At 50.5% G+C, this 27,548-nt stretch overlaps 1 protein-coding gene across 3 annotated transcripts in view; it reads left to right on the forward strand.

Moving 5' to 3' along the window:
- The window catches only part of KY (kyphoscoliosis peptidase), a 44,418-nt gene that overhangs the window by 13,331 nt on the left and 3,539 nt on the right, over window positions 1–27,548 (forward strand). For 2 of the 3 annotated variants that reach the window (XM_021678765.1, XM_044915544.1), the window contains 7 exons: window positions 4,439–4,513; window positions 6,279–6,341; window positions 10,403–10,485; window positions 14,833–14,941; window positions 16,424–16,541; window positions 24,557–24,745; window positions 25,986–26,176. In XM_021678765.1, coding sequence (XP_021534440.1) covers window positions 4,439–4,513; window positions 6,279–6,341; window positions 10,403–10,485; window positions 14,833–14,941; window positions 16,424–16,541; window positions 24,557–24,745; window positions 25,986–26,176 — 828 coding nt within the window. Of the gene's footprint in view, window positions 1–4,438; window positions 4,529–6,278; window positions 6,342–10,402; window positions 10,486–14,832; window positions 14,942–16,423; window positions 16,542–24,556; window positions 24,746–25,985; window positions 26,177–27,548 lie in introns of all 3 variants that reach the window. The other variant, XM_021678766.1, reaches the window with a different exon arrangement.

The following is a 27,548-nucleotide window of genomic DNA, read 5'->3' on the forward strand; positions in this document are numbered from 1 at the left end:
TGCATAAAGAGATGTGCATCAGAATGTTCATACATCACGGATTATAGTAACAAAACATTTGGGAAAAGTTAACTATTCTACCAAAAGGGATTGCTTATATGGGTTATAAACCATGTATAGAATAGAGTTCTATGCAGCCCACTTGAAATGATGACATAGGATTATATTCACTGACATGTGAAGAGTCAAGAAAAGAAAGCAGGTTACAAAGAATATGTTTACTATAATCCTGCTTTGGACTTTCACTTTCTATTTTATATCTTTCTGTATCATCCAAATTCTTGTTTTAATTTTGCTCAGGCTTTTTTGCTCAGTTGGTACTTATTTTTATTTGTTTTTATTTTAAATTACTAAAACGGAATTATCTGGTATATAGTTCTGTGGGTTTTAATGCACGCATAACACATGCTCATGTAACCACCCCTACATTCAGAATACAGGGCAGTTCTGTCACCCCAAAATACCCTTGTGCAGAATCTCTGTAGTTACATCCTTTTGCCTCTCCTAAGAGTTTCTTTGTATTGTTGAGAAGTATTCCTTTATATGGATGTACCACAGGGTGTTTATCCATTCACCCATTGAAGGATATTTAGGTTGTTTCCAGTTTGGGGTCATTGTGAATGGAGTTTCTATAAACATTTCTATATAGGTTTTCATGTGAATGTAAGTTCTGAGACCACTTGGAACTGAATATGGGATATTCTGGGATAAACGTTCAAGAGTACAGTTGTTGGGTCTTATATGTTTGGTGTATGTTTTGTTTTATACAAAACTGCCGAACTATTTTCCGAGTTGCTATACTACTTTACAGTCCCACCAGCAATGTATGAGAGATCTGATTTCTCCACAACTTTGTCAATATATAGTATTATCGCTATTTTTTATTATTCTCTTCTAATAGGTACGATACCTCATTGTGGTTTTAATTTGCATTTTCCTAATGGCTAATCATGTTGAACATAGTTTCTTGTGCTTGTTTGCCATCTGTAATCTCTTCTTTGGTGAATATCTGTTCTTTTACCCATTTTCTAATTGGAATGTCTTTGCACGTCTGTAAAAAATCAATTTGCCATATATGTATGGCTCTATTTCTTAACAGTGCTCCATTTATCTATGTATCTATCCCTGTGCCAATATCACACTGATGACTGTAGCTTTATAACACATCTTAAAATCAGCTGGCTGGAGTCCTCCAACTTTTTTTTTTTTCCAAGAAAAACCTCGAGTTGCTGTATCTTTCCATCTATATTTTAGAATCATCTTGCCTAAATCTAAAATATATAAAATTCTCCAAGGAGTTTGAATGGAGTTGCATTAAATCTACATAGATCAATTTAGGGAGACTTGCCAATTTAAAAATATTGAGTTTTCAATTCATGAACATGGTATGTCTTCCCACTTATTTAAGTCTTCTTTAATTTGTTTAATCATATTTTGTAGTTTTCAACATATAGCTCCTGAACTTTTTTTAGATTTATGCTAGGTATTTCAATTTTTTGGAGCTATGGTAAATAGTAATTTTTAAATTCAATTTCCAATCATTTGTTATGAATATAAATATAATTGACTTTTGGGTGCTGACCTTGTATCCTGTGACCATGCTAAACTTTCTTATTAGTTCTAGGAACTTCTTTCTAGATTACTTGACAGTTCCTATGTAGAGAGATGTGTCATATGTGAAAGAGGAGAGTTTTATTTTTTTTCCTTTCCAATCTATAAGACTTTTATTTATTTTTCTTGTTTTATTTTACTGGGTTGAAATTACAGTGCAATGTTTATTAGGAGCAGTGAGTATGGACATCCATGCCTGTTCCCAATCTTAGGGGGAAAGCATTCCATTTTTGACTATTAAATATGCTCTTAGCTATAGATTTTTGGTAAATACCCTTTTTCAGATTAAGGAAGCTCCCTCCTATTCCTAGTTTATTGAGAGGTTTTGTCATGAATAGATGTTAAATTTTGTCAAATGCGTTCTCTGCATCAATTGATATGATCATGTGTTCTTTTCTTCTTCGGCCTGCTAATATTATTAGGTGAATTACATTCATTGGTTTTCAAATATTGAACCAGCCTTGAATTGCCTAAATAAACCACACTTGATCGTGCTATATTGGTCCTTTACTATATTGCTGGATTTAATTTTCTAATATTTTTTGAGAATTTTTGTGTTCATAGGAAATATTGGTCTGAAAACAAAAGAAAAAGAAGAGAAATATCAGTCTGTAGTGTTTCTTTCTTATGCTGTCTTTGTCTGGTTTGGGTATCAGATTAATGATGGCCTCATGAAATGGGTAATGAAATATTTGCTACTCTTCTGTTTTCTGAAAGATCTTATTTAAAAAATGGTCTTAGGGCGCCTGGGTGGCTCAGTTGGTTAAGCGACTGCCTTCGGCTCAGGTCATGATCCTGGAGTCCTGGGATCGAGTCCCACATCGGGCTCCCGGCTCGGCGGAGCCTGCTTCTCCCTCTGACCCTATCCCCTCTCATGCTGTTTCTCTCTCTCTCTCTCAAGTAAATAAATAAATAAAATCTTTAAAAAAAAAAATAAAAAATGGTCTTATTTCTTTTTAAATATGTCTTAGAATTTGTCAATGAAGTCATCTGGACCTGGCATTTGTTTGTTTTTGGAAGATTTTGACTACAGTTAGTTTTTAAAATAGATACAGGGATATTGAGGTGTTATCTACTCATTGGATGAGTTTTGGTAGTTTGTAACTTTCAAGGAATTGGCCCATTTCATCTAAGTTGTAGAATTGATGTGCATAGGGTTGTTTGTAGTATTCCCTTATTATTCTTTTAATATATATGAGATCAGTAGTGGTCTTACCTATTTCATTCCTGATATTGGTGTCTTGATTCCTGATTCATGTCTTACCTCCCTTCCTCTTTGGTCAATCTGGTTATCAATTTTGCTGATCTTTCCAAAGAACCAGCTTCTGGTTTCATTGATTATTTTCTCATTATTTCTTCTTCTTCTTTTTTTTTTTTTCTGCACCACACTATTTCTCCTCTCCTTCTGGGAATTCAATAACATGAATGTTAGATCTTTAAGTATTATCCCACAGGTCTCTGAAGTTTTGTTCACTTTTTCTCACTGTTGTTCATATTGGATAATTTCTATTGATCTTTCTTCAAATTCATTGACTCTTTCCTCTGTCATCGCCATTCTACTATTTAGCATATCCAGATAATTTTTCAAACTGTTATATTTAAGCTCTAAAATTTCTATTTGTTTTATCTTTATAGCTTCTGATGTTTTGCTGATTCTTGGTATCTTTCCATTTATTTCAAGACTATTTGCCCTCACTTTTTAGGACAGGGTTACTATAGCTATTTGAAAGTCTGTCAGATAATTCCGAAATCTATGTCATCCTGGAGTTAACATCTGTTGATTATCTTTTCCTTTCGAGTATAGATATTCCTGGTTCTTGCTGTGCTGGGTGATTTTGGATCGTAGCCTTTGCAGTGCTATACAGATCTGCCTTGCACATGCACCTCCCAGTGGCCAGTCGAGGCATTGGTCTACCCCATCAGTTTAGTTCTCAAAGACTGGGGTATGATGCTTAGGATGAGATCCATGTATGCTCAACATAGAGGTGACCACAAGAGTTCATCCATACCTGTATGGATTTGCTTTCTTGAGCTCCCTCCCCTTCATAATCCACTTCCCATTCTCCAGCACAAAAGCTGGACTTTAGTTTCCCCACTCTGCCAGGCACTTCTCATAACTCTGCACCTAGACACAATCAGTATGGGACAGAGAGAGAGAGAAAAAAAAAACAATGAGTATTTGCCCCCACACTGTAGGGAATCATAGCTTCTCTGGTGCCCTCCCTCAAAGACTCAGGTGCTTAAGGTTTTGGCTGACCAACAAAATCACTGCTACACTGCTACCAACAGACTTTCCTAGAGGCTGAGTGGAGAGATAACAGAAAAAAGACAGGGGTACAACAGGGGATTTCCCCCACACCCTCTGACTCTTAGAGGTTTCCTTTCTTACTCCACAGAAAGGACTTCTCTTGGAACACTATTTCTCTGTACCCTTTGTGCACTTCTGGGTTTGGGACTGCCTTTGAGTCCAGTCTAAGTAATAACCACAGGGGGAGGGGAATGGTAAGCTCACTTAAATTCTAATCTTATTCCCCAGCTTGCCTTCTCTGATTTACCTTACAAAATCCTCAAATAGTTGCTCCCTGCATTCTTCCCAACATTTATAGTCACATTCAGTGGGAAAGACAAGGTAAAATGTTCTTATTCCATCTTGCCTGGACTGTCTGTTTCTATTTTGTTTTTTCATTTTTTTTAAACAAGAATTATTTATATATTCAGAAGAAAGCTTAAAACGAATTGTGTTTTGTTGTTCAAACATCTGTCACGGGACATTGCACTCTTTCCTAGCAGCATCTGGCTGAGAATGTCACCTCCCATTCCTTTGCAGGGACACAGCTGACTGTGGAGGTCCACCCCCGAGATGCCATGCCCCAGCTGCTCAAGAAGTTCTCCTTGGCTAAATGTACGTACGTACAGGGCTGCTTGTGTGTGGAGGGCTGGCAGGGAGGAATCAAAGTCACTTAATGGGCCAGAGCCCAACCTAGGCCTCTTCTGGGGAAAGGAGAGGGATAACCTAGGCCTACACACTGAAAAGAAGCTTCATTCTGGGACCTCTTTTCTCCATAACTAACGCCCATTGTTCTTGAGTCTGTGCAATTAGGTGTGGGTAACACAAGGCATTTAGCTAAAGATGAATTTCATCACAAGAGTGTTGTTTTTAGATACCATTTATTGTCTGCCTAAAAAGTGGCATACACAGTGGTAAAGATTTTATATTCGTTAACTTTTTAACCCTTAGATATAAACCAGCATCATCCCCACCTTATAAGTCAGCAAAGTGAGGCCCCGAGCGGTAAAATAACTGCCCAAGGGACCAGCTAGGAAGTGGGTCAGAACCAGGTCTGCCTGAGACCTGTGCTCTTAGCCACCACGCTTGGCTGTCTTCGGTGCAAGGTGCATAGACTCAGGCCCACCATGTCTCTTCCACTCCCTTCTTGGTCCTCTCCGGGCATCTGTCTACCTTATGGCTAAAGGGATCTGGGGAAACGCTGGCCAAGGAATGAAGGCTCCAGAGCAGCCAGGGCTCGGGTTATCTCCATGTCCACGCATGGGCAAGGCAGACCCTCCTTGATGCCTGGTCCTGCAGCCCTCAGTGGTTAGGGTCTCAAAAGGGCAGTCGGGTGTAGAGCAGACAGGCCCTGGAGTCAACTGGCTGGGCTCAGATCTCAGCTATCACCTTAGGCAAGTAGCTTAACCTCCCTTTTGCAATCAAATTCCTCATTTATGAAAGAAGGAAAATAATTCACCTTCCTTCATAAGACTGTTGTGAAGTTAAATGAGACAGTCAATCTAAAGCACAAGGTAGGCAGGCATAGTAAGTGCATAAGAAATGCTAGCTCGATGTTGAATCCTCATTACTCTACCAAAGAATGAACATGGAAATAAAATATAGATGCAAGAAACAAACAGACCACTGTTTCTCTGTGCCTCTATACATTAGCAACCTTCCACTGTTATATTTACAACCTTCGGTGGGCTTCAAGGGCATAAAACAGCCCGCCTTGACACTCTACTCCCCAGCTCCTCCTGGTTCCATCAGAGACCCACATCTTCCTGACCTGGTTTCAAATCAGCAGCTCCTCTCCTGTTTCCATGGAGTCGAATAACTGTTGGCAACCATTCTACGTTAACAGCCCTGGATTGATAGGATTTGGTTGCCCTTGAACCTTAGATTAAAGAACAATTTAATAATTGCTTGACCTTTTTGCGTTTCAACTCCATAGAAACTGCCTTTTCCTTGTCCCACATTCATTTCTTCCCATGGTCAGTTCTTAACTGACAATGAATATGCTGGTGCTCTTATAGCATCCCCAGATGTATTCCAAGATGGCGGGGGCAATCCAGAGCAGGGCAGGAGCTCCAGGCTCCAGGTAGACCCGCTGAGGAACACAAAGTGTTGCTGTTGGAGTAAATTCCACCTTTGGTCACAGACTGCAATTATCTCTCTTGTCATTCCCTCCCTGGTTCCCAGTCCTTCCTCAACCTCAGGAGGAAGTCCAGAGCAATTCCAGCAGTAATAGATGGTGGATGGTATGGGAGCAAGAAGGTTGGGGAAAGACAGTGAAGAGGAGGAGTCAGAAGCCAGGACTACCACATAGACAATCATCTGTGCTTGCATTTTGATTTCTTCTGAAGCGTCTCTACCTCTGACCTTTGGGATATTGCAGGTTTACAAGGTGAGAAAAATGGAAACACAAGACCCCGGCAGCCTGGAGCAAAAGATGCCCATGGTGAGTTGCAGGGCCTTCTCCAGGGCCGTTCTGTGAGGTGGTGAATTGGTTTAGCCTCATGGGCCAATCTGTTTGAGAGTCTGGGGTTACCTCTGCACTCAAGGTGGAGATGCGTATCATGATTGATTAGCAATGTCTGCCATGGACACAGGCAGGGTAATGAGAAGCTCACACACCATGTGACCCCAAAGCTAAAGCATAAACCCCAATAACAAGGCAGCCCATTACAGAAAACATATTAAAAACAGAATTCAGAACTGTGTTAACTTTAAATGGAATGCCAAGCATCTGTAAGGTAGGAGGCATGTGAATACACAGAATGGGACAGAGGGTAAAACCCTGAATGGGGTGATAGATGGCCTGGCTTTGAATCCTATTTTTGTCCCTCACTCACCTTCCTCGGGCCTCAGTTTTCCTCTCAGTAGACCAGGTGGTATCTCAGGTTTGGTAGAGTTTGGCACTTCTTCCCATTGTTTTGCTTTAAAATTAGAATAATTCAGTTAATGCCACTGGTATTTTAAATGTAATTATGCAAAATCATATTTAGATCTTATGTAATCTCTTCAGAAGGTAAATTTAATGAGGCATAAATCATTGTGGGTATTTTTAATGTTCAGATATTGTAAAATGGAACCAAGAAAGGGTAAAATTAGTAATAAGGTTTTCAGTCCCATTTTAGAAATGTCATCCTTGTTCTCAGTGGGGGTGGGGGAGACCTCATTTGCAGAGTTGTGCTGAGCGGAGATTTGTTAAATGTAAGTCCACTTCATATCCACTTAGGTGAGCCTGCTAGCCCTTGTCAGAGAATGGCAGGATCCAGATTCCATGGAGGGAGAAGGCACTGAGAGCCTGCTGCGCGTCCCCACCGCCTCCCTAGGGGCTGGCTGGACAAGGGCTGAGCTCACGCCACACAGAATAGGGACTGACAGTGATCTAAGTAATGAGAAACAAGAGATCCCAGCTCCAGCAACAGAGGAGTGAGCCACAATGGTGCTAGGCTTCCAGGGAGCCCCAGGGTAAGACTGTACAGAACAGAAGGTTTGGGGGAGGGTCCAGGAAACGTCTTGGTCCCTTGTAGAAGGAGCAGAAAATGCTAGGTTGGTGAGTGACAACCACAGCCTCAAGGTTGGGTTTACATAGCCTGCCCGCCCCCAGCACCCTCTGCCCCCTCTTGGGTGAGGAACAGCCCTCAGATCCTGGATGTGTCCGAGCACATGACATGGTGAGGACCCAGTCAGCGGCTTGGAGTCAGAGAGACCAAACCCCTCCAGGGCCTGCTGCAGAGTGTCAGCAAGAAGCAAGAACGCGGCGCAGAGTGGCCTTGGGGAATGTGCCAGATCCAGTTCGTTTGTGAAGAAAGAAGGCCCGGTTCCTAACAGGAAGGGACCTTCCTGGGGTGGGGAAATGCAGGTGGACCCACATGGGCTGCTCGGACAGCTGACCGAGGTTGGGGGCACCTCTGTGGCCGGAAATTGGCCAGCTCCCTAACCAGCTGCCACTGCCTCTCAGCCAGAACTGGCCAGGGAGGGTCGTGCAGGAGCTCCTCCCCTCTCTCTCACCCCAGGTCTTGGGCCTGCAGCACCAAGGTGAGGAATGTGCGGGCAGATGAAGCTGCAGCCCCCACAGCAGGCACAGAGGCTTTATACCTCTCTTCTTATGCTTGCCCACAGAGGACCCCCACATTGCACCTTCCCAGGGAGCAGAGTGGTGCTGACCTTACAACAGGATCCGCTGTCTCCTTCACTCTCCCAGGTGCCCTATAGATGTGCACCTGAGTCCAGCAGCCCCCAGGGAGGTGGAGGTCGTGAAGGTCAGGCCCCCACGAGAACCTAGGCTTCATGGAGCCCCCATCAAGTGTTTTCCCATATTGCTCTGCGGTTTCCAGGCTGGCTGCCATACGCTGGGGCCCCACCAGCACCCCTCTCAGGGGAGTTGGGTTATCAGCGAGTTCAGGGATCAGCATCCCTTTGGCCCCACCCTCCTTGCCCACTCCCTGGCCTCCCACCCAGCTTGCCTGATTTGGTCGGCCTTGAATAAGGAACCTTGAATAAGAGGGACCCAGCCAGACGAGATCGGGCGCGTTCAGGGTAGCCATCAAAAGGAGTGAGATCTTGCCATTTGCAACAACGTGGATGGAACTGGAGGGTGTTATGCTGAGCGAAATAAGTCAATCAGAGAAAGACATGTATCATATGACCTCACTGATACGAGGAATTCTTAATCTCAGCAAACAAACTGAGGGTGGCTGGAGTGGTGGGGGTGGGAGGGATGGGGTGGCTGGGTGATAGACATTGGGGAGGGTATGTGCTATGGTGAGTGCTGTGAATTATGTAAGACTGTTGAATCACAGATCTGTACCTGAAACAAATAATACATTATATGTTTAAAAAAAAAAGGGGGGGCGCCTGGGTGGCTCAGTCATTAAGCGTCTGCCTTCTCTGCTCCCTGGGAAGGTGCAATGTGGGGGTCCTCTGTGGGCAAGCATAAGAAGAGAGGTATAAAGCCTCTGTGCCTGCTGTGGGGGCTGCAGCTTCATCTGCCCGCACATTCCTCACCTTGGTGCTGCAGGCCCAAGACCTGGGGTGAGAGAGAGGGGAGGAGCTCAGGTCACGATCCCAGAGTCCTGGGATCAAGCCCCGCATCGGGCTCCCTGCTCGGCGGGAAGCCTGCTTCTCCCTCTCCCACTCCCCCTGCTTGTGTTCCCTCTCTCGCTGTGTCTCTCTCTGTCAAATAAATAAATAAAATCTTTAAAAAAAAAAAAAAAGAAGATAGCAAGAAGGGAAAAATGAAGGGGGCGAAATCGGAGGGGGAGAAGAACCATGAGAGACTAGGACTCTGAGAAACAAACTGAGGGTTGTAGAGGGGAGGGGGTGGGAGGATGGGTTAGCCCAGTGATGGGTATTAAAGAGGGCACGTTCTGCATGGAGCACTGGGTGTTATATGCAAACAGTGAATCATGGAACACTACATCAAAAACTAATGATGTAATGTATTTAGGTGATTAACATAACATAATAAAAAAAAAAAAAAAAGAGGGACCCTGCCAGAGCCCAGGCTCTCTTTCAGGCTGAGACAGGGGTTTGCTGCCCATCCATGGCTGGTCTGACCACTGGTCAGTTAGCCCTGCAGCAGCTGACTGGGGCTGTCCTGTGTCCCGGCTTCCTATGAGAAAGGCGAGCACAGATGAGTGATTCTGGGGCACAGCGTCCCTCAGAGGCCTCCCCACAGAACTTGGGGTGCCCATTGCTAGAACACACGTAGCTTTTGGGGTGCTCCAGTCTCCAGCTGACTGTGGGCACAGGAGGAAGCCTGTCTGGGTGCCAAACCCACTTTACCCTACAGAAGCCTGCATGGCCTGGTCTAGCACACCCTCCTTCGATACCCAGGGTGCCCTCCACCCTGGGCACTGTGGCTATGGCACAGACCTTCCTTTCTTTTTTTTTTTTTTAAGATTTTATTTATTTATTTGACAGAGAGAGAGCACGAGTAGGCAGAGTGGCAGGCAGAGGGAGAGGGAGAAGCAGGCTCTCCGCTGAGCAGGGAGCCGGACGTGGGGCTCGATCCCAGGACCCCAGGATCATGACCTGAGCCGAAGGCAGCTGCCTAACCAACTGAGCCACCCAGGCGCCCCACAGACCTTCCTTTCTTGAGCCCACCGGGGACTGGCAGCATTCCTGGGCACTTCCCACAGAGCACTCATTCCTGGAACAGTTCGCAGGAAATCTGCAGAAAACTGTAAGATGGGGAGAAGGAGGTTCCATCATTAATCTGTCTGGGCACTGCTGAGTTAATTGAGGGGAAATTAGTTTCTTTACTGCTGACTTCCCGGGGTCTGCAAATAGGCTTAGATCCCCTGTGAGTCTCCAAAAGAACTAGAGGAGTTGCCATCGTTCACAAGCCAATTTGACCAAGGAACCCTTCTAGGAGATCTAGCTCTTGGGAGCAGTTTTTCAGGCTCTGGGAAGCATGTTGAAGGTCGGGCAATCCCAGCTCCTCAAAAAGACAGAGAGGCCCCTTGTCAGCAGTCCTCAGTAGCTGACTGAGCCTCCCTGTGTTTCTAGCCTACCCCTGGGATCGGTCCAGCCTGAAATCCATGCCCCTGGACCTGCGGCAGTTTGAGAAACTGGACACCTATGCCTCACAGGTAAGAGAGGGTGGCTTGGAGTTTCCCGAGTCAGGGTAATGAAGCCTCTCCTCAGGCCCCTCCTGAATGCATCTGCAGTCCCTTGGACAGATGGCCCAGAGTGCCTCTTCACATCATATGGATGGGGGAAAGAAGGCCAAGGCACCAGACTCCTGCCCAGGACAGGAGGCCATTCCATCCCCCCAATGCCACCCACGGGGTCCTGATGCGTCCACCCCAAGGGTACACACCCTGCAGGTGCTCCATTGGCAGGCCCCTCTGACCAACCCTATCCTGCCCCCGCTGCCATTGCCCACTTGGGCATTGCTGCTGCTGAGCCAGGCCACCCCTGGCCCATGAAGGAAGGGAGCAAGAGGATGAGGGAGGGCCATGGATGCAACTGGCCAGCACCCACTGTGACCAGAACCATGCTCACCCCTGGAGCACGGGGCTGCCAAGCTCTCACCTCTGGGTCTGGCCTCATCTGGGGTGGGGTTGGGGAGAAGCAGCTACAGAAGCTGAAGCACTAGAGACACACTGGGGTCCTGGGAACCAGGCAGGAGCCCTACGACAGAGTCTGATTAGAAGGGCCAAGGAGCTGGACCCATTGCTGAAGTCGAGCCATCGTAGGCTGGTAAGCAGGGAGGTCATCTATAGTCTAAAAAGACCATCGTGTGGCTGGCACATAGTAGGTGCTCAGGAACCTTGTTTGTTGAATTGATGAGTGGATGGATAGGGGCCTGGATCCAGAGTCAGATTAGAGTCAGGGCCGTCAGTAGGGAGCCATTTGCTGTCCCGGCAGGAGCCGGTGTGACGTGGATTAAATGGGAACAATGAGAGCAGAGAGGAGTGGAAAGGTCAGCACTGAGCTGGAGGCAGAGGGAGGACTCCATCCCAGTGTGTGTGAGGGAGGTGGAAGGCAGGAGGCTCACAGGCGGCTGGACTGAGCGACAGAGCGAGGGTGGGACAGCACCTCGCTACCAGGAGCAAGTCTCAGGGGATGACAAGTTTGTTTAGGGGCAGTGGGCTCTAGTACCTGTGGAACAGCCACGGGAAGTGACCACTGGGCAGCCAGGTCTCCAAGCCTGGAGCCCTATCCAGCCTGGAGATATGTGGGCAGGAAACACTGATCCAGGAACCATCACATTTAGCTGAAGCTGAAGCCATAGGGTGGGTGTCATCTTGGGGAGGACAGGGCAGGAGGTCCAAACGGGCCCTGAGCCACCTGAGACCAGGGCAAGACAAGGAAGGATCAGTGTTCTTGGGGGTGCAAGGAGAGCTCCCTGAGGTCAAGGATGGCCAATAGCATGCGCCATTCAGTCTGGTCAAGTGAGGTTAGGAGAGACTCATTTCCACCACTTGTGCGCTGAAGTGCTTCCTACTGCCAGAGGGGCAGGTCAGAGGGGCGTCGTGGGAGCCTCAGCCAGACTTGGCAGGCTGAGATGCAAAGCGGGGATGAAGGAGGAGGGAGTGGGGAGAAGACCCCACAGGAGCCTGGCAGAGAAGAGGAAGCGAGATGTAGGCAGCCCTAAGAAAGAGATCTGGGGAGGGGATAGGGCAGCCAGGCCTAGAAGGGAGGAGGTGAGGACCCAGGTGAGCAGGGGCGCTGCCTGAGGAAGAGCAAGGCCTGCAAAGACAGGAGGCCCGGACTGGAGGCTGACAGAGAGGCTGGCTGTGCAGGAGGGAGGGCTCGTTAAGGGGAAGTCCTGACTGAGCCATGTTGAGTCTTAGGCCAGGTTGTCTCTGAGAGGGAGGGAAGGGAGGCGGTGTCAGGGTCTGAGGAGGGTGGGTATGTTGTAATGGCCACCAGAAGGGACAGGCGAGGCTTGGAGAGCAGTGCCGGGAGCCCAGCTGAGGCCAGAGACCCAGCTGCAAAGCATTGGGTGTCCAGAGCCAGCCAGGCCCAGGTAGAGCCAGGAGGTGGGGACCCAAAGGCCCAGAAGCCAGGAGGTTAAGTCAGGAGTCAGCCAGGCTGAGTGAGGGCCCTGCAATGTGTCAGGCACTGTCCTTGGCTCTGGGAGAGGGACGAAGACAAGAACTGTGGAGTTGGAGCTGGACATTGAACAGAAGGAGGCAGACAGCAGCTAGGCGGGTAGGAGGCAGAAGCGGGCTCCAGAGGTCTCCTTGTGGTCAGACAGTGCATCCGGGGGCTTCTGATGTGAGTGGTGGAAAGGATCCAGGAGCTCAGGGAGTACCTTAGGGTGCGGGCCGGCCAAGGCGTGGGCAACTTTCGCAGAATTAAGCACACAGTTGCCCCAGCTTCTCTAGAAAGATTAAACATGGTCACGGCAGCCTTTCCTAGAATCCCAACCGTGTTTCCTCCTGAGGGCCCCTGCGAGAAAACCTAATTTGTTCTTTTTTTTTTTAATTGTGGTAAAATACATATAATATAAAATTTGCCATATTAATCATGTTTAAGGGTACAACTCGGTGGCATTGAATGCATTCATGATATTGTACAACCATCTCCCCAAACAAAAAGGCCGTACCCATGAAGCAGTCACTCCCTGTTCTCCCTGCTAACCTCTACGTTACTTACTGTCTCTCTGAACTTGTTTACTCTCAATATTCCACATAAGTGGACTCATCCAGTATGTGTCCTTTTGTGCCTGGCTTATTTAGCATCATGTTTTCAAGGTTCATCCATGTTGTAGCATGTGTCAGAACTTCATTGCTTTTCGTGGATGAATAATATTTCATCGTAGAGATATACGACATGTGTTTACCTGTTCGTCTGTGATGGATGCTTTCGTTGTTTCTACTGTTTGTGTATTGTGAATAATGTTGCAGTGAACATAGGTGAACAAGTATCTGCCAGAGCATCTGTCTTCAGTTCTCTTGGGTATATACCTAGGAGTGGAATTACTGGATCATACGATAATCCTGTTTAGGAACCACCAAACTGTTTTTCCACAGCAGCTGCGCCATTTTACATTTCCACTAACGATGCACAACGGTTCTCATTTCTCCACACCCTTGCTATCTTTTTTACTACAGCCCTCCTACGGGGTGTGAAGTGGCGTCCCGTGGTTTCGGTTTGCATTTCCCTGGGGACTAATGATGTGGCACAGCTTTTCATCGGCCATTTATATATATCTCTGAAGAAGTGTATATTCAGGTCCTTCACCCATTTTAAAATTGGGTTGTTTGTCTTTTTGTTGTTGAGTTGTAGGAGTTCTTTACATATTCTGGATATTCATCCCTTATCAGATATGTAATTTGTGAATATTTTGTCCCATTCTGTAAGTTCTCTTTTCACTTTCTTAATAATGTCCTTTGATGCCCAGAAGTTTTTTTATTGTTATGAAGCCCAGTTAATCTATTTTTTCTTTTGTACCTCGTGCTTTTGGTATCAGAGCGAAGAATCCGTTGCCAAATCCAAGGTCATGATGATTTACTCCTGTGTTTACTTCAAAGAATTTTATCATTTAAGCTCTTTTATTTAAGCCATTGATCCTTTTTGAATTGATTTTTTAAAAGATTTATTTATTTTGAGAGAGAAAGAGAGAGAGAGAGAATCTCAAGCAGACTCCGTGCCCAGCACAGAGCCCGACACGGGGCTCAATCCCACAACCCTGAGATCATAACCTGAGCCAAAACCAAGAGTCGGATGCTTAACCAGCTGAGCCATCCAGGAGCCCCGAGTTAATTTTTGTATATGAAGTAGGGATCCAACTTCGTTCTTTAGTATGTGGATATCCAGTTGTCCAGCACAGACTGGACTTTGTTAGACTATTCTTTCCCCACTGAACAGACTTGTAATCCTTGTCAAAAAAGTCAGTTAGCCATAGGTGTATAAGTTAATTTCTAGACTCTCAGTTCTATTCCACCTGCCTATATGATCCTTATGTCGGTACCACACTATTTTGATTACTATAGTTTTGTAGTTAAGTTTTGAAATTCAGAAATATGAGTCCTCCAATTTTGCTCTTCTTTTTTCAAAATTGTTTTGGCTGTTCTGGGCCCCTTGCAATTTCATATGAAGTTGAGGATTGGCTTTTCCATTTCTGCAAAAAAAGGCTGTTGGAATTTTATAGGGATTGTGTTAAGTCTGTAGATCGCTTTGGGTAGTACTGACCATGAGTAGGGGCTGCTGTAGCCGCTCAGATGCCCACCCACCTGGCTGGCCCCAGGTCTGCCGAGAGAAGATATGTGGCTCTAGGGCCAGTGACTCAGCTGGTCAGCACTACCTGGTATGTCCAGCCCCCCACCAAGGGCCGCGCTCAGCCTAGCCCTTGTGCCTCTGGCCCTCTCCTCCTCTTCCTCCTCTGCCTGGAGGAAAAGCAGCACCAGCTCCTGGCGGCAGGGCACTGGGCTCCCACCGCCCTCATCCAGGCCCTGACATAGCACACCCCTCCCACTCCCCAGGTGACAGTCAACAGTGGCCTGGATGAGCTGGTGAGCGACCTGCTCCAGGAGGCCCACAGTGACCTGGAGAGGGTCCGCGTGATCTGGATCTGGATCTGCCACCACATAGGTAGGCCCACCTGTGGTGCCACTGAACCTAGGACTCCCCTGATGCCACTCCCTGCAGGACCCTGCTTCTAGGGGAGACTCTCTGGGATTCACTTGACCTCCAGTGTGTATGGAGTGAGACAGACAGTGGAGGAGAAGGGTTCCCAGATGGCTAGGTTGAATAACCAAAGACTAACCAAGGAGGGTAAAACTCACCGTGTACTCACAGTCTCCATAAAGGGTCGTTGGGTGGGGGATCCCCTGTGACCATCTGCCCACAGTCAGTGACCAGAGCTTAGGCCCTTTACCCAGCGGCAGCATTCCCTCAGTGCTGGCTTCCTGGTAAACCTGCTGCACAGACCTGAGAACCCAGGACAGAAGGTCATCTCCAAGAAGAATGGGGAAGGTTCACAGCTGTTGGAAAGTTATTGCAACACCAGAGGTTTCTTAAAGCACCAGTGCCAGGAAGAGTGGGCTCGCCTCTCCCTCTCCCTGTTCCCACACCCGCGATCTCAGCCCCGTCACCAGGCACTCAGAGCAACCTCAGGGGGCCTGGGCCTGTGCACCTGTCCCTAGCTCTGCACAGGACAGCCTTGAGGGTCTGGCCAAGTCAAGCCAGGCCCCATGGGGGTGGCTAGGGGGAGGCTGGATGCTGCCCCTTGCAGTCAATGGCAGAGCCAGGTGGTGGGGTGGACTTCTAGCACTTTCCCTGTGACCTGACAACCAGCGGGGGGCTCTCCTGATCTGCTGCCACTGGGCTTTTCCTTTGTCCTCCCAGAGCAGCAGTGAGGGATGCAGCTTAGAGGAGGAACTCACCTGACGCAGGTAGGGTATCTGACCACAGGGCCTGAGAGGCCATTTCCTCCCTCCCCAAAAACAGCAGCTCCGTTCAGCCCAGGGCCTTAAAGGGGCAGAGTCAGAAACAGAGCATTAGGTAGGACTTCACTTACTGTCTGCCACCTTCACAGGTGCTCCCTTCGTGCCCTCAGTGCCCACAGGGATTCCTGCCTCAGGGCCTCCCTCCAGGCCTTCACTAACGGACAGCCTGTTTAGCGGTAGCTCAGGGCACCCCCCGGGGGTCAGTGTGAGGCCTTGGGGGTGGCCGCAGCAGGGACGGGGGAGCAGCCTCACGGGAACGGCCTGCCGAGCTGTGTGGTGGGGAGGGCAAGGGCAGAGCCCCCACGGCCTGGTGCTGTCTTGGCCCCCTTCCCTTTCAGCCTCTCCTCAAAGGCCTGACAAGCCAGGCAGCCTGCTCTGCTGATGCTTCTCTTCCTCTTGCCACCTGCCCAAGGAGGCGACATTTCCCCAAGTTTGCCCTGTCTGGGGGCCCTGGTTCCCTTCAGCCTACAGTGGTTTCTCCGGGACTTGAGGGAGGCCAGCCCGAATGGTGCTGAAAGCACAGCGGAGGTCGGGGATGGCGCCGCAGGCCACGGACCCCTCTGCTCTGCACCAGCCTTGGTTGCCTCCCAAGACCTGTTGGCTCACAGACTCCTCTGCCCTCCAGAGTACGACATCGAGGCTGCCCAGGAGAAGGACCGCCAGGCCTTCAAGCCCACCGACATCCTACGGACCCGGAAGACCAACTGTGACGGCTACGCTGGACTCTTTGAGAAAATGTGCAGGTACGAGAAGGGGTCCCATGGAAGGCAGGCAGTCCTGGGCTGACTGCTGTGACCCCTCCCTTCGCCCCTTCCAAAGCGCCGTGCGCCTTCACGCACATGCCAGGCCTGAAACCGGAGTTTGCAAACTCTGCTCTGGAATCCGAGTGAGTCCTGAAAAGGTCAATTTCTCCCTTTTTAACACCAGCATAATTGACTTTGTACCATCTGCCTGCCTTCGCAATGCATTAACATAATGGCAGATGAATGCGCAGAGATAATTTGGTTATAAAAGGCCCCTTTTCCACCTTCTCTGATCTCTGCACAGCTGAAGGTTAGAAGAATGGCAGGTCTGGGAACAGTAGGACAGTGGCTGCTGACGCCAAGGGGACTGTGAAAGCCTGTCCTCGGGGCTGGCACCAGAGCCCTCTCTCGGGGGAAACAGATGATCTCCTACCCGAAAAGATTTGTCAGTTGGAGAGGCTGAATAACTAGGAAGCAGCTTTTCTCTTGGAGACTTTGGGCTCCATTTTCATTGCTCTAATGTGCTCCTGGCCAGGTTGCCCGGGCGGGTGACAGCAGGTAAGGAGACCACTTGTGCGCGGAGGCACCTTTGCTGGTTCTAGGTGACCTCGAGACAGACTCCAGGCTGGGGGAGCCCCGCCGACCCCACAGCTTCCTGTGCCCACTCCCCGAGGTCTGCTGGGTTCCCCGGAAAACAATCAGGCAGCCGGGGAGGCCGCTGAAGAGCCTTGTCCCCAGGGAGATGGATAGGCTCTGCCCACCATCTCTGCAGGCCTCTGGGAGTGGGTCTTCCCAGGCACCCATGTCACCCCCCCCGGGACTCAGATTCATCAAACCAAGTGCAGCAACAGACACTCAGGAGTCCGCAGGTGGGCAGTTGTGATGTGTCGGGGACGTGTGTACGTGTCGACACACAGGCAGCCCAAGATGTCCTGCTCCTGCAGACACGCAGCCCATTCCTGGCCTAACCCCCCATTGTTGGACCCTCCCACCGCCCAACACCACCGGCAAGCATCCACATGTGCCTGCTCCCAGCCTCCTGCTCGCTCCCTGCTCTTCACGGTGCCCCCCTCCACGCCCCACCCCTGAGGCCAGTGTCCCAGAGGCAACCAGGGCAGGTCAGGCTGCAGCGGATGCCAGCCCCTCTGCAGCCCATCCACTCCACCAGAGCAGTGCTTCGCTCCCACCCCTCACGTGCCTGCCCCCGCTCCAGGCCCGGGCACCCCAACATGCCTGGGGGCCTCTCCAGGAACCGGGATCCTCACTGGCCCTCTGCCCAGACTCCATAGGCCCTGGGTTCCTGAACAGGACCCACAGGCTCACACTGTCCTGTAACGTCCTCCATAATCTGACCTCCAGCACCCTTCCAGCCCTGCACCCTGCGGCACTCTCCGCACTTCTGGGTCCTCAAGCTCACTCTGCTCCCCCCTCTCTAATGCTCCTTCCTGCCCCACTCCTGGACGCCCCCTTCACCCCACCCCATCTCCTCCCTTGATGTCGTCAGCACACCGTATACACGGACTCCTGGCTTGCCTTATGCTTTTATTTAATAACTTTTCCAAATTAAACAAAAAATACTTGTTAATTATAGATGATTTATAAAATGCACAGAAGCAAAAAGAAGAAAATTAGGTCACTCTGACGACTTAGAGATAACACTTAACATTTTGTCCCATTCCCTCCCAGACTTTGTTCTATCATATACATGTTAACCTGTGTTACCTGTGCTCATTTTTCCTCCAGTGTCTTGTGGGGCTAGTATGTCTTTTATGTGTCTTCAGCCCCTCTCTCTCTGTTTCTGCTTCCCCTATGAATGCCCAGCTCAGAATCCTACACACCATAGGCCCACGATGACTGGAAATGACAAGATATTCCTAGCAGATTTGTATGAAATGGGCCTTCCTCTCTTTTTAAATCATGGACTAACCCTCAGTCTGTTTTCGGCTCTATTTTTGCCTGGCACCTTTCAGAGCATAATTTTCATCTTAGTTGGCCAACTTGATTTTTCAGTCCTAGGATTCTCAGTCATAGGATATATCCTTCTTTATCCAGTATAAGCCTTCCAAGCATGGTGCAGGAGGGTGCCAGACTGAAAGCCAGAAAGACGTTTGCAGCCCTCAGCTCCCCCGTCCTTAGTTTCCAGTCCTTGATTTACCACTTGTTAATTGTGTTCCTTTGGAAAGGCACTGAATTTCTCAGAGCCTCAGTTTTCCCATCTGTACATGGGGACCGTAGTGCCTGCCGGCAGTGCTAGGGTTAAGTGAGAACATGCAGTTTGGAATTTGCTCACCTGACTTTGGGGTTGTTGGGTTGTTTTTTTAACCTTGCCTGTCTTTCTTGAGTATGGGAATGCTCTTGCGCAGTGGAACTTTCCCGCAGACACACATAGACTCAGAAAATTGACACTTGCCTTGAGTGAACCTGTCAGCTTTCTGGCCTGATCCAGATGCTTAACAATGGCCCTCTTCTGGCCTGCAGCTGATCATTAAAACACATCCCAACGTTCTGCATCATTTAAAGCTAGGTCCTAACCTGGCAGTTAGCATGTGAAAAACTCTGTACACTGCTCAGACGGTTAACGGTAGCTCACGGTTCCCTGGGTCCCTTTAACTTTGGCTTTAAAGATCAGCAACCTCACCCATGCATCACTTTCCTAATTCCCTTACCTTCCAAATAATTGCCGAAGGTTTGGTAAGTTCATTAGCTGAGTCCTTAATAACAGAAGACATGTAATCCACACTTGCTGATTTATCCCGGCTCAGTTGTCAGGGCGGCCTCTTAGCAAGAGCAGTACCCACACGGCCATCATTACTTCTGCCCATCCATTCTGCTTCCTTGCAATGGCCTCATTAAAGACTGATTGAATAAAGTAATTCGGTGGGGAACTCAGATATTTTTGCAACATCCTTCATTTCCTCATCGTCTTTCCCAAGTAATCAATGTGAGGGTTTTTTTTTTTGTTTTTTGTTTGTTTTTGTTTTTTTAGTCCTATTGCTTGTAACTGCTGGTCTGGTTTCTTTCTGACCTCCCATCATCCAACATTAACATCCCTGCTTTTGCCTCAATTCCCCTCCGCCTTCATGAATTCTGCTTAACCTCCTTGCGGGGGCCAAGCTTCATTTCCCAGATTCCTGCCACCAAGTCAGCTCCAGTACAACCCCTCCCCCTGTTATCACGACTGTAGCACCACCAGCCAGCAGAGTTTCCAGAGAGTTTCGGGAAAGCCAGGAGCTTAGTATCGGTTTGAGGCCTTGATGCCGGGGAGACTGGTTGTCACCAATCGGATGTCAGCCTGTTCTCCATCCGTCCTCCCTCTGTCACAGAGACCAAGAGCAGCATCCAGCTTCTGCTCAGCATGATGTCCCGGATGATCCCAGCACATCAGTGGGCTCCAAAGGCCCCAAAGGCTGGGGAGCAACCATCTCACCACCCTCCTGGGAGAGGCAGATACCCTGGATTACCTGAAGTTATGCCCAGATCTGACTTTGTCATATAAAATTCCTGAAAGGGACATCTGAATTCCCCCGCCCTTGTAGATACACCAAAGGCTAGTGCTCGCAGAGATGAAGGATGTGACTAGAACAAACCATACCTTAATTTTGCTGCACCCATACATTTATAAATTAAATCTTGGCATACTGAGGGGCTGGTGTCATACGAAGCCTCCTGAACTGTGTGCGTCAGGACAACTGAGTCCTGAGGCTGCTCTGGCCACTGGTTGGCTGTGTGTCCCCAGGCGAGTCAGCCTCGCTCTTTGTTCTGCTGACTCCTCACTTGTCAGAGAGGAGGGCCCTGAGGTCACAGCCCAGAAGGCCCGACACAGGGCCTCCGAGTGAGAATAATTACTGTGGTTATAGTTACTGACCTCACCACTAAGGGTGGTGCGAGACCAGGGAAAGGGGACCGTACAGCAGAAATAGAGGTACCGTCAGAGTTACAAGAAATCAGCCACATAATCTGTGGAACGTATGCCATGCTTATGCTTGTCCTGCTACAGTACAGAAATCACAAAATTGGGGGGGGCACCAGGGTGGCTCAGTCGGTTGAGCGGCCAACTCTTGGTTTCGGCTCAGGTCATGATCTCAGGGTTGTGAGATCAAGCCCTGCATCAGGCTCCGCACTCAGCGAGGAGCCTGCTTGAGATTCTCTCTTCCCCTCTCCCTCTGCCCCTCCCCTCCCCCAGCTCATGTGCTGTAAACAAACAAACAAACAAATAAATAAAATCTTTTTTAAAAAATCACAATATTTTCATCAAGGTACAAAAAAAAAAGAGCATGCTTCATTGCATCTCCCATTGGCTACATCCCTCCCTCCTTCTCTTATTTTCCGCGTGGCCCACACACCCTGGAGAGGTGATGAGAGTACACTATGGTCAGATCCTGACGCCTGCAGGGCACATTGCCCACCCCAGACAGTGCGGCCACCCTGCTGGGGCCTGGCAGTGGTGTGGCTAATGCGGTATTACACGGTTCCCACGGCAGGACCCGGACCCTATGTGTATACAGTAATAGTCACGGACCGGATCCACCCCCTCCTCAACTGATACCCCTGGTGTTGGCAATTGAAAACTATCAAAAGTAAAAACCAAGACGCTGCAGCCTGAGGTTATTAGATAGATGTCCTGGGATGATATTTGGGGCTCTAGAATGGCTGGTGAGATCTCATTAGGAGGTGGAAACATTTCTCATCTTCTGTCCCTTCTTCAGTGCTCTCCTAGATCTTTCCAGCAAATTCCTCTTCCTTTGGGTCCCCTGAGAGGGCTATGTGCATCAATAGCATTTTAGTAATGGTCTACCTGTCTGCCCCCTTGAGACAATGAGCACATCTAGGGCAGCCAATGAACTCTCCTTTCAGAATATTTTATTAGGCTATAGTAGTTATTATATGATAGGATAGGATATATGATATTATTCCCTGGTGCCTGGTACAGTGCTTTGCACAAAAGTCAGTGATCTTTCGATAGCATGAAATGGTTGTGGGTCATCCTAACTAGCAACCGGCAGCTAGAATTACTAGTCCCCCAGTTTTGCATGAGAATTATGGCTTATTAACAATAATGCTTTACATCATGACTTCTTTGTCCAGTTCATCTTGCACATTGCTACCAGGTAATAAAATATCCTCATATCATAGTCAAGCATGGCATAAGCTCACAGCTAAGTTTCTTTTTTTCATCTTTATTCTGCCCCAGGCATTCCCCATGGCCTTCCCAGCTTCCCTCCAGCCTGTCATAGACATCACCCCCCAGAGATCGTTTAATGTCAACCTTTCTTTTTGCCCATGATGGGCCTGGCAAGGTCACCCTGGAGGCAACCGTAGAGCTGAGACTGAGCCCAGATCGCCTGACTCGGCCCAGTGATGGCCCATCCAGCCACCCACTTCTGCCTCCTCCCGCCCTTCCCAGGCTTGGGGTCGGGCTCTCACTGCCGCTCCCCAACCTGGTTCTCAAAGCCTACCTCCACTCCACCACTCAGGGGGACGGTGCCCCCAGGCCCACTGCCTGGGCACACGGCCGGCCCCGCTGCCCACAGCGGCGCCTGCTCCGTTTCACTGGGGCACCCGGGGGCCGTGTGGACCTGCAGCGCTCCCCTTCCTTCCTGGACCACAGGAAGCTGTGAGCGGAGGCCGGGCCTCTGGGGGGAGCTGCGGCCCTAGGGGGCAGTGCGTCCAGAGGGCCGCAGCTCCCCTCCGTCAGCCCAGCTTACCGCAGGACTCTTCCCAGGACTCCACACCCCTCCACACGCGCCTGGAAATGGGTGATGCACACAGACGTTTCTGGGCAAAAAAGGAAAATAACTCACCGAAGAATGTAATTTCAAGTAGTATTTATGGCTTTTTTCCAATTCTAAAAGTAACACATAATCATTACTGAAAATTTAGAAGATCTAAAGGAGTTTAAAGAAGAAAATCACAATCGCCCGTAATCGCATCACTAGGAGCCCAGGTGCAGCCGGCCTGTCTCACTCTGCCCTCCTCCTCTGCCTCTCGCCCTGCACAAGCACACCCTCCCACACACGCGCACGCACACGCACACGCACACGCACACTCGGGCCTTGTGCTGACCGCGGGGTTCCATAGGCTTCTGTCAGTTCATATTGTGTCAGGAGCGTGTCTTACCTCACACTTCTCACTCACTCTGAGTAGGTGGAGCCCCACCTCCCAGGGAAGCCCCCCAATCTGCCTTCCATCCCACCCTTCTGGCCTGGCTCTCGCCCCTCCCCCTCTGCTGCCTGTTTTCTCTGAGACTGTAAACACATTCAGTTCCGACCCCCAGAAGCACCCCTTCACTGCATCTGCAGCTAATGAGGCAGGGGACCCTCCAGGCATGCACGCTGCACTTCTGGGGCTCCTCCTCGGCCTGCTGCCTCCTGTGTCTCCTGCCTCTGGGAGGCCCTTCTGCTCCAGGAGTAGGTTTTGGCCCTTCAGCAGCAGGAAAACCTGACATCAGGATCCCGTCCCTCTTGCTCTCTGCCCCGTTCCCCAAGTGCTCCTGAAATCCTTCCCGGAGCGCCTCGCTGCTCTGTTCTCGCGGCATGTCTCAGACAGCCTGGGAGGCCTGGCCCCCCTTCTGTGAAGCCTTAGGCGGAAGGGCAGGCCTGCACCCCACGGAGGAGGGAAGCTCAGGCAGACGTGGGAACAGGACACTGTTCGGCTGAAGCAGGGTGGAACGTGGAAACGTGCAGGCTCCCCATTTTGCTTCACTGCTTCTCTCAACAAATGATAAGTAATATTTAATCCAGTATTCTAATGGGCAATTAAACATACTTTTTAGGGGCGCCTGGGTGGCTCAGTCGGTTGAGCGTCTGACTAGATTTCGGCTCAGGTCTCGCTCTCGCTCCCCCTCTGCCCCTCCACCCCCCCCCCCCCCACCCGCTTACTCACATGCACATGTTCTCTCATTCTCTCTCTCAAAAAAAAACCAAAAAGATTTAGAAACATATGTTTTTATAGGGAAAATGTCCCCTGTTCCTATAATGAACGGGGAGCCGTTTTCCCCCTTCCCGGGAGAGGCTCCATGGCCCTCTTGTTGAGAGCATTGGGGTCTGCAGCGCTGGTCCACAGAAGGCCCCCGGCCACCAGAGGCCCCCAGGCCTGGCTAACACCCAGAGCAGGAACCGGTTCGTGTGAGGTGAGCGCAGAGTGTGCAGGGCAGCTTGTGCGATACTCAGGGAGCCCCGTGGAAGGAGCCGTCGCGAACATCCTGGACAGCACCGAGTGTGTGTGTTATACCAAGCCGCCAGATGTGAAAGGAAAGTGTCTTAAAGAAGGAATACCTTTTTCTAATTCACACAAAGACCCCCAAGAAAACTCGCACAGGGCGTCCCCTGGGTCAGAAGAGCAGCCCACCCTGGTCCCTGCCATGGCTGAAGAGGAAGGCCAGCTGGTCATGGAAGGACTCTCGGGGTTCTTGCTTTGGCCTTGGGGTGGGCCTCAGGGTTTGAGCTTCAACGCCCACATTGTAGCTTGCCCATGATTTCTGTAGTCCCCACAGGTGACCATCATCCATCCCCCACTGCCCAGGCCACCAAAAGTGGTGCCGGAGTGCTTGTAAGCACTGGGGGAGCATACTCTCGAGAGGGCCGAAGAACTCGGGCTGACTGGTCAACATTTCCACCCCTCAAAGGACGTCTACAGGGGACGCTGAAACTGTGGCCAGGGCAGTCAGTCAGCACATGACTGGACAGAGTAGGGCTCAGCTTTCTTCTGTACCCTCACGTCCAGCACCCCTCCATGACACCCCACCCGTGTCACCTAGACCCAGCTCCTCAGCCACGTGTTTCGAGCTGCTCTGATTCTTCAAGAACATCATCCTTTCCTGGTTTCCATGTTCTTGGGGTGATCCTCGCCATTGCACCCATTGTCCTCCTGAAGAGCGGCAGGCAGAGCACTCAGGCGGGCTCTGCCTGGGGAAAGATGTCTCAGAGGTGATTTGCTCGGTCTCCATGGAGGAGCAGGTGGTGATGATTTGCAGCCCCCGCAGGAGCCACCTCTCAGACCCCCTGTCCTGCCCCCAGGATCGCCGGCGTGCAGTGCATGACTGTGCCTGGCTACTCCAAGGGCTTTGGCTACCAGACGGGGCAGAGCTTCTCGGGGGACTTTGACCACGCCTGGAATGCCGTGTACCTGGAGGGGAGATGGCACCTGGTGGACAGCACCTGGGGCAGTGGCCTGGTGGATTCTACCACCTCCAAATTCACCTTCCTGTAAGTAGAAATCTCGGTGCTGTTGCCTGTCCGGCTGGTGGAAATGGGGGAGGCATGAGGTTGAAGGTAGCAGCAGGTGGAGAAGGCCAGGTGGGAGGGCAGGGAGGGCCAGGGTGGCCTCTCCTCGCTGCTAGCCCCTCCCACCGTCCCTCCAGCTGTGAAATGATTCAGCTCCAAGCCAATAGGAAGGGCCCGGACCCTTTTGTCACCTCACCCTCTGCTGACTAAATCCCTCCTCTGGCTCCCCATCGCTCCCTCTGCCCAAGTGCTGAAAGCCCAGCATTTGCCCACAGGCCCTACAAGAGAGGAAGGCAGAGCTGAGAAGCTACTTTAACATCTGTAGGTTCCCTTCAGGTCTTTGACCCACTGGCTGTATTACAATGCAGGGATGCCAGAATTCTCTTCCCCCAGATGCCAGGGCTCCTCCCCCACATCTCTGGGCCAAATGCAGCCGCATCACATCTCTGAGGAAGAGGTTATAGTCTGTGGGTACAGAGTCACTGTGACCACGGTGGGGCAGGGTGCTGGGGTGCAGGGCGCTGGAGCATGTCTGTTCTCCAAGGCTCTGGCCAACTATGGTCTTAACCTAAAGCCGTGATATTCACCTGGGATCATAAGATCTCTCAGCAACTCAGATTCTTTTTTATCCAGAAAAATGAGAGCATTGTCCGATTTTTGCAGTTTAAATCTCGACAGGCCTGCACACAGGCCAAATACAAGCTAAGAGAGAAGCTTTAGCTCAGATGAGTCTCCCTGTTCTTCTCTTGATCCCCATCACTAACCGCTAGAGAGCCATGTCTCATTGGCCCCAGGGACCACAGGAGGGCTGCTCATCCACGACTCTCCCTACCTGCCTTCCCTCCACCCTGCTGGTTGGCACCTGGTCCCTGGATTATGCCTTTGCTCCCTCAAATCTCTGTCGGGCTTTGAGAGAAGGGGGAGCCCAATCCCCACCTGGACACAGCTCCACATGGACTATGGCCTTCACTTAAAGGGGGCCGCAGATCCTGCCATGGCCCCTCTTTCTGGAAGCAGCCACTGAGAGGCCATCTGCAGCGCCCATGTTAAGACCGGACATAGTGCCTCTCCCCATCGGGTTGTTGGCAGGACCCCTCCTGTGGAAGCGCTAGACAAAAGAAGGCCCCAAAGATCCCCCTGCGAGCCCCACCTCCTTCTCTACAGAGCTGAGGCCTACTCACAGCACATGGCCACTGACCAGCTCCCCCCACCCCACCTCTAGCTACAATGAATTCTACTTCCTCACCCATCCCGCACTGTTCATCGAGGACCATTTCCCAGACAACAAGAACTGGCAACTGCTAAAACCTCCTCAATCTCTGAAGCAGTTTGAGAACAACATGTATCACAAGAGTGAATTCTACAACAAGGGAATGCTGAGTGCCCACCCAGAGACTTCTGTGATCAAAACAGGTAAGCCCGGAGCAGGTGGCCGGCATCTCGCGGCAGGGACAGAGCAAGTGGCTGGCATCTCGCGGAAGGGACGGAGCAGCATGCTCTGCGCCTCGAGGCCTCTGGGCCCCAGGGGACTGCCCTGTCAGGGCCCAGCCAGGGCCCGTGGGCTCCGTGTAAGCTGTATGTATATGCGGACGCTATTAAGGCAGCCAAGTCCATCGGGCCATCGGCGCAGGACACAGCCACAGGTCACGTTTGCAGGGACAGACACCGGCTCACAGCAGCATAAGCCAAAAAGGGGATGCATAGGAAGTCCTTGAGTTTCCCTAGGCCCTGAGGACCCCATTTACAGCCCAACCTGTCAGTGAGCTAGGGCTGGAGGGTCCCCGTTGGGTGAGTCTCTCCCAGTTCCCGCAGCAGGTCAAGGACCGCCACAGGCCTGGCTGTCCCCACCTCCCAGTTCAGGTCCCCGACAGAAGCTCACTAGCCTGCCGAATTCTCCAAACTCCTGGCAAAGAGGACGTGTTGGCCCAGCCACGCGGGGCTCTGTGTGTCAGTGGTCTGAGCAGCTAGTGGGAGAGCAGTGGGGGTCTCCCAGGACAGAGGACCGGGGGAGGCTTTATTAGGGAGTGGCTGCTGAGCTGGGTCTTAAGAGCTGGAAGAGAACAGGCATCCCCAAACATAGGGACGGACATGCTCTGGAAGGACACAGCAAGCCCTCCAACGCCTGAACTCAAGCACCCCTAGACCAGGGCTGGCTCCAGAGGCGCAGCCTGCCTTCCTCTGTGCCCTTCCCTCACAAGCTTCCCTCCTGGAGGCAAAGTCCAGCCTTTTCCAGCCAACTTTCCTGGGAGTAGGAGGGGCAGGACCCCTAGCTGAGCTGTCCCCACGGCTGGCCTGGACTGACCTTTGTTCCCTACGTCCCCACAGGGGCCACAGGTACCCAGCCAGGTGTGTTTGTGCGCTCTGAGGTTTATGGGGGGGCCAGCTGTGTGGGAGAGGGTACAGAACTGTGGTCACGAGCCTCGCAGGGCTGACTGCAGAGGACTTCGTCTTATGTCTGTCCAAGGCCCTGGTGCCTGGTCCAGGGCTGGACACATAACCTGGACACACTACAGGGCTCAGCACAGCCTAGTCAGTGCACCTACCCCCCCACCCACACCCACACCCACACCCACACACCCACGCTTACGCAAAGGCCTGCCTGTTGGCACCATCTCTGCTACCAGGGGACCCGTATACTCCCAGGAGGGAAGGGTCTGAGCTCACACCGGCTGTTAGCACAGAGAGGTCTCGGGTGGGTCTGAAGGGGAGCCCCATCCCACACTGTAGAGGGATAGGGGAACAGGGAGCACAGGTGTCCCCAAGTTACTGCCAGCTGATTCATCCC

Source organism: Neomonachus schauinslandi, chromosome 1 (genome assembly GCF_002201575.2).
Source record: "Neomonachus schauinslandi chromosome 1, ASM220157v2, whole genome shotgun sequence".
Classification (NCBI taxonomy): Eukaryota; Metazoa; Chordata; class Mammalia; order Carnivora; family Phocidae; genus Neomonachus; species Neomonachus schauinslandi.